The 6,787-nt window shown below is 39.8% G+C and overlaps 1 protein-coding gene across 5 annotated transcripts in view; it reads right to left on the reverse strand.

Annotated features, from left to right (window-relative positions):
• Window positions 1-6,439, reverse strand: part of LOC119008491 (oxygen-regulated protein 1) — an 18,421-nt gene extending 11,982 nt beyond the window's left edge. For 2 of the 5 annotated variants that reach the window (XM_037078847.1, XM_037078844.1), the window contains exons 1-3: window positions 6,202-6,320; window positions 5,814-5,857; window positions 618-1,271 (exon numbers count right to left, since the gene is read on the reverse strand). In XM_037078847.1, coding sequence (XP_036934742.1) covers window positions 618-1,271; window positions 5,814-5,857; window positions 6,202-6,235 — 732 coding nt within the window. In that variant the 5' untranslated portion in view covers window positions 6,236-6,320. The other 3 variants (XM_037078846.1, XM_037078845.1, XR_005071439.1) reach the window with 3 other exon arrangements.
• Between the last annotated feature and the right edge of the window lie 348 nt (window positions 6,440-6,787).

A 6,787-nucleotide genomic window follows, 5' to 3' on the forward strand; every position in this document is an offset into this window, starting at 1 on the left:
TCTACATATGTAAGGGAGTGATATGATTTCAGATTTATATATTTATATATGTATAACAAATCTAAATTATTATTTGTTCTTCTGGCACTTCGCAAAATAAGCAGGCTTGTTATTTACAACAGATCATTGACCTAAAGCCTTACTGTACAGTATCCCAGAATGCCTTTCTGAGTATTAGGTCGAGTTGCTAAAGGAGCTTACCACTTTCTCGCCTCATGTGACGGCTAATTACAGGCCAGGTTTAAATCAGTCCTCAGTCAACAACAACGTTACCAAAACCTAAAAAAACATATATTTGCATTCTAATCGATTGGTTTAATACATTCTTAAATGGCTTGTAAAAATATGTTGCACAGTATGTATTTGTTTAAATATATTCTTAAGACATACGAACATTGTCTTGATTTTGCAAGGTGAGGCTGCACTTAAATTGTGCCCCTGGATTTCAGATTGGGCCTGAACTGCTTTGTCATTTACTAATTCTGATGTCTTTGATTTCCTGAAATTAGAATTTAAGGTTTAGTGAATATATTATGGTGTTTTTAGTAAAATGACAGTCCAGAATGTTTCTCGTCTTAGAAATATATTGTGTTGTATTGACGGAGGAGAACACTCACACGTCTGCCATCAGATGTGTGTAATTTCACAACGTGGAACTGGATCAGCTCTGAAATATATTCCAGGATGGATTCAAAAGTGGGTGTAGTCCTCTTGTTAAGCACCACAATGTGCTTGACTGTGGGGTCCCCGTTGCGAAAAACCATTAGCTTCTTTGGCGTGCGTACAACCACCGGTTCCTTCTTGTGGAGGTTCTGGCCGGGGAAAAACCTGGCCTGCTGCACAGTCCGACGGCGGGAGCTGACCGGCCTGGCATGGTACCAGGGAGGCAGCTTCTTCCTGGCCAGTGCCAAGTTGATAGGTTTTACTTTACGGCTGTCAGAGCAGATGTAAGATTTGCCATCCTCCAGTTCATCCAAAGTGTAGACCGCATGAATGCCCCGAGGAGTGGTGATGTTCCTCACCCCAAATGGCAGGGGAACCTTTTTAGAGAGACTGTCCAGGAGCGCGTCAAACGTCTTAAAGGTGCGGTTGTTGATGACCATGCGCAGACCATTGAACTGAGGATCTCCACTTTTGTAGAAGCAAACCCGCTTTGATAGGATCGGGTCGATGATGCTCGGGTGACGTGGGGTGCCAAAGGAGTGCCCGCTCCCTGAAGACTGCTCAGGGCGGATCCTCCGAAGCCCCGTCTCACTCATCATTGTGATTGGCTAAAAAGGTGGAGAGAAAGAGAAGTCAACAATTAGATACTTAGTCGTTAAAGTTAGAGAAGATGATCCTGTACAGAGATAGTTGAATGTTGAGCTTTGGGTCGGTATTTGGCCCAAAATTCAGGCCGCAAGAGTCGGTACTCAACAACTCAACTATCTTTCTCCAAAACACCTTCCCCACCTTTAGTGCTGATTAGTTGATGTTCTCTATGGTCAATGGTAAACAGTGAAACAATTATATTTTTGATTCCTTCGCAGCAGAGCATCCTCCACAGAATGAATACTGAGGAGGCCCAAAAGGTCCTCAGGTTGCTTCAACACATAAAACAAATTTTTGAACAATAATCTTCACAGATTGGGTTTTTGTTTTGTTTTTTGTCTTTGTAAATATACAAATTTATGTGTATTATTGAACCCTGATTACTGTCAGTGATGCAGTGAAAAATATAAATGAGAAGAATAAAATGGTTTGTTTATGATTTATAAAAAAGCAACACATGCGTTCATAGTATTCTGTAATTGGGTCAACACACAACACCATGTTGGAGGCATCTTAAATAATTCATGATGTGCAAACAGCTTAATGACGTCTTGCAAACATATGCTGTTTACTTCTCACGGCGGTGGCCATCAGGCATGATGACCTCTACTGAGAAACCTGCCACGTGAATGGCATCTCTAATTATTTGATTACCTGGGTTTAAACAACACAGCCGAGGATAATAATACAGAACTGTTGACAGAGCAGCACAGTCATTCATGCATGTTAAGTATTTTATACAACATTTCAGTATAATGAAAGAGAAAATGTGCACAACAGTATTCAAGAATTGAGTGATATGATCTACAAAAACAGACATGTTTCGTTGGATCAGATAACGTATGCCTCAAAACAATTTAAATCAATCAAAGCTTTTGAAACACTGGACTGCTAAATTATGTTGCATTTCATATGTAAAAATGAAGTGATAACAGAGATAATATGATTAATTTAAACTGATTAAATCAAACCTGAGTAGTTGGCAATAATAGTATTACTTGTCAAGATATATATATATATATATATATATATATATATATATATATATATATATATATATATATATATATATATATATATATATAAACATTTGTAGTTATTGTTGGCTACACAGCAAAACAAAACAAAATCTAGTGAACATTTAAACTCATGACAATCCTAATGCTGCAACTGTAACACATTACTACAGACTATAACTGAAGGCAGTAAAACAAGTTAAACAAATACAACATTTCAAAGTGTTTCAAAGTGAACTCACCTACATCGGCATCATGAAATTTCCCACCGCTTTGAGAGAGAGATCCATGAAACGTTATTCCGTGCTCGACATGATGACTGCTGTTCATCTAACTGCACAGCAACAGTTTATTTCGGGAGACGCCATCACGGTTAATTTGCTTAATCTTTGCTTAAAGTTAATCTCCACTGCAAGTGCAGTGCTTGGAAATCCTCTTCAGAAAGGTGTGTCGCACAGATGCATGTAGAGCTGTCATAGCAGAGCGAAGGAGTGGAACAAGGACCTGAGATTTATCATTTATTTGTATGTTTTTTTTAAATTATAAGTTAAATATACATTTGTTTAAAGGTTTTTCCCTTGGGATACATTGTCAATGTGCTGCTGAATCAAAACATTTATTTATAAATAACATGTGATTATTAATTTTTAAACAATTAAAAAAGTGGAAAATACATTTTAAAAAATTAATCTTAAAACTTTTGTCAGTTAAAGAGTCGCTTCCTTTTTCTTTGTAAAAGAAGTTACTATCACACGGATGCCAGTGTTTAAAAGTGATTTAGACCATTTCATCTGCCATCTTTAGATGCTTTTGTGCTTGTGTTTTGCTCTTATTTGATACCTAAATAAGAGGCCAACACTCCACCTGCAGAAGGTAAGACTTATTAAAAGGAGCAGCAGATGGTAAGTCGGTGTCCAGTTGTAATATACATGCTTGGTTGTAATCTCCTTCAGGACCTCTTTAGATAATAAGGATTAAGAGGCTCTACATTGGCAGGACCCTCAGAAAAGAGTGTTTTCAATGAAAAGAGTGAACATTTCATTTATTAACTATAAATAATGACAAATCAGATTGATTATTATGAAATGATGTTCAAACAAACATAATCAGAAATTAGACTTGTCTTTCTAATTGAGACTGAATTGATCTGTACACGTCTGTATAATGTATTAAACTTAAAAAGGACACATTCCCTTAATAGCAAGCACTTTTTTGGTCAATACAGAAATACACACATCTTCTAGAAATACAGTCAAGTTTAGAAGGGTAGTGGAGTCCATGAGATTAGGTTGAAGCGTATTACTGGTGGAATTAGCCGGCCATGTATATGCTTAACCATGACCTATCACGGGTTGCATAACAGTTACCAAAACTGAGTCTATTCCTGTAGTGAAAGGGATTAGTCGACAAGGGATAGCTTCATTCCACAGTAAACCTGGGGCTGAAGTCAAGGAATCAAAGGAATATACAGAAGTTATCAGGTTTCAGCTGAGTATAAAAGGATAAAGTGATGACACTTTGTCATACTGTTTAGTTTACGGCCATAAAAATATCTCAGGTGTGTGCGGAGGAGATGATATGTGCTGTAGGAAAGAATTCCTGCCGAGCCCGACCAGACAGAGATTCAGGAATGCCACAGGAGGCTCCCATGTGCCGAGCCCATGACTTGTTCCCAAAACAACAACGAGCACAAAAATGTGAAAAATCCTTGAAAGGAAGCCGGTGGTGGGGGGGGGGGGACAATGGAGGAAGCCCTCAGAGTAAACAGGTAGGCCTGAAGCCTGCATGCCCCTCATTCCAGCCCCTACGCTGCAGAGATAAGAGACAAGCAAACGTTGAGACCGAGCAGATTGAAAACCAGCCGGTCACACCGATACAGCAGTGTGGATCCTGCCAAACATACCCAAATCAGACTGAAAATAGGCCCCTCGGCTGAAGGCCTCAGAGTAGCGTGACAGGTAATAGCAACAAATGTCTGAAGCTACATTCGTCACATAACCTTCCACGTCACCGAGTTATAACGAACCAGCTGGTGATATGAAGACTGTTATTTTTCCTTCACATGATTACACGTGAAATCACACGCCGCCATGACAGAGATATCTGTCTCTGCGTTCCGGGTGTATTGTCACCCCTGCCACGCTCTATTTATAAGTCCTTGCGCCTATACTGCAACTAATTGGCGCCAAGTTAGATTCAAACCTATGCTGTTAATGGGAAAAAATGTGTGATATGTTTTGGCCCTTGTCCCCTTTCTATATTTGGCCCAGCGTCCTCCGTGCAGCTGCTCCTCCAGATCTGTCTGCCTGTGTTCCCATCAAACACCTCTCTTCAGTCTGCATATATTGCCTCAATTCGAGAGGCAAAAGAGTCTCGACGGCTTGCGCTCCAAAGGGCAGAAATACATACGTGGCCACATAGCAAATAACAGCAGTTTGCTCTGATGTCGCGCCGCGTTTAGCCTCTGTAGTGTCATTCGGAAAAAAAAAACAAAAAAAAACTGCCCGGCTCATTTTGTAGCCCTTGTAAGAACTGGTTAAAATTCCAAGCATCGCAGCTGTCTGGAATTCAATTATGGGTGATACAGCTGCACTAGCAGCAGCACTTTTAAACATTCGCTTCAATTAGAAGTCAGGCAGCTGATCCTGCAAATATTATCTCTTTTGAACTTTTCTTGCTCCCCCCAAAAATCACTCTCTATTCTTCTAAGCTTCTTAAACATGTACAGCCGTTTGGATAAATTCCATTTTTCCCTTGAGGGCAGTTGAATGTAACATAAAAAAAACAAAACAAAAATGTGGCTTGGCAGATGTCGCACCCAAAATATGCTTACTATTAAACATTCCATTCAAGTGGCATGATGTCTTTTTTTCCCCCTCTGAACTTCCACTGGAATTCCCAGGTTTTGAATGAATCGCTGCCAAACAGGACTCGTAAGGTCACACCACCGCCTGTCCCCTCCCCGCCAAAACCCCTCGCACAGCAGTCAGAGGTCCCCACCCCATCCATTTTGAGCGCTCCGTATCAGCTGTGCCAAGCTTTTAATCTGCCTGGTGACATCCCAGTGTTTCCTGCATGGGACACAGGGAAAGATAAGCACGCTTCTCTGTGCGGTAAATCACTCCGCACCCCCCACTCGTTCACTGATATGACCATTATTCAATTAGGCTGCACTCAAACTGACCACGATTCTTGGTAATTACAGTCGGGAGCGGTGGCGATTGTTTTCACATTATTTTCACTTTCTTAATCCCTTTGTTCTCTCAACAGCATCGGCTTTAATTAACCCAAAGCAAACATTTAAAAAAAGGTTCCTTGTTGCTGAATAGTGGGGGAAAAAAAACTGAGCACATTTTGAAGGATTAAAGTACTTTTTCTTGGGCTACTTCATTGGTTATACCCCTTTATACTTTATGAAGTATTCTATAGAAGGATAGAAATATTTTTGTATTAATGTTATGTAATTTGTTTTAAATGACTGCTTACCTTATGCGGCTTGGTGAACCATGTTACAGTAAGCTTGAACTTGTCTGTTGACAAGAAAACATAAAGCCTTGTTAATTGTTAGCTAGCATTAATTAGCTAGCTAACAGTGAGCCTTAACTGACATATAACTGACATAGCTGACATACAAGGGAAGTTTGACTCAGGCACATATCTGATGTAAAATTTCATCAGCCATTGGCTAATGTTAGCATTAACCTTAGCCAATTAAGCCAATCCTAACTATGCATTAGTTAGCTAGCTAGCCTTTAGCCTTAACTGACCTGACCAACACTTTAGCCTTCAATTTGATTCTCTCCAGCAAATTCTCTCCAGTTTACATGCACACTCTTCTCTGCTCATGTAAATTGAATAATTTCGGTTAATTCACCTATCAGTCCACAACTGCTGCACTGCCATTTCATCTGTTCATGTAACACTGACTAAAGTAAGCTTTAGAAAAAGGGCTACTAGCAGTTAGCTAACATCACATAGCATAACATATAGCTCACTCTTTGCTGTTCATGCTTGTTGAATTATTTTGTTAATGCAGCCATCAGTCCACAGGCGCTACATTTAGCTAGGATCTCAACTGTTCATGAAACACTGACTGCTCGCGCTGCTTGTGGTGCTCTGAATAACAGCTACGGTACCTTCAAACAGCGCTACAAATGTGCACTCTGGTGCTTTAAGTGACTATCTATGACACATCCTATATATATGTAGGCTATAATGTCATGGGTTGTATGGTGTAAGCAGGGTTAGCACAATGTAAAAAAATGTCTTGTACCAGAAGAGTGTCTGTTTATCTCTTCTTTGAGACAGTTTCGGCCAAAGTAGCGGCATCGCTTAAAGACATTAAAGTTTAATGCATGATTAAACAACATTTTGACATCATAAAGGCTTCAGGAGCAAGACAGTGTTGACTGACAAATGAATACATCAAGGAAACAATGGCGGATTAAGTCAGTGTCTTT

The sequence above is a fragment of the Acanthopagrus latus genome, chromosome 19 (assembly GCF_904848185.1).
Source record: "Acanthopagrus latus isolate v.2019 chromosome 19, fAcaLat1.1, whole genome shotgun sequence".
In the NCBI taxonomy this organism is placed as follows: Eukaryota; Metazoa; Chordata; class Actinopteri; order Spariformes; family Sparidae; genus Acanthopagrus; species Acanthopagrus latus.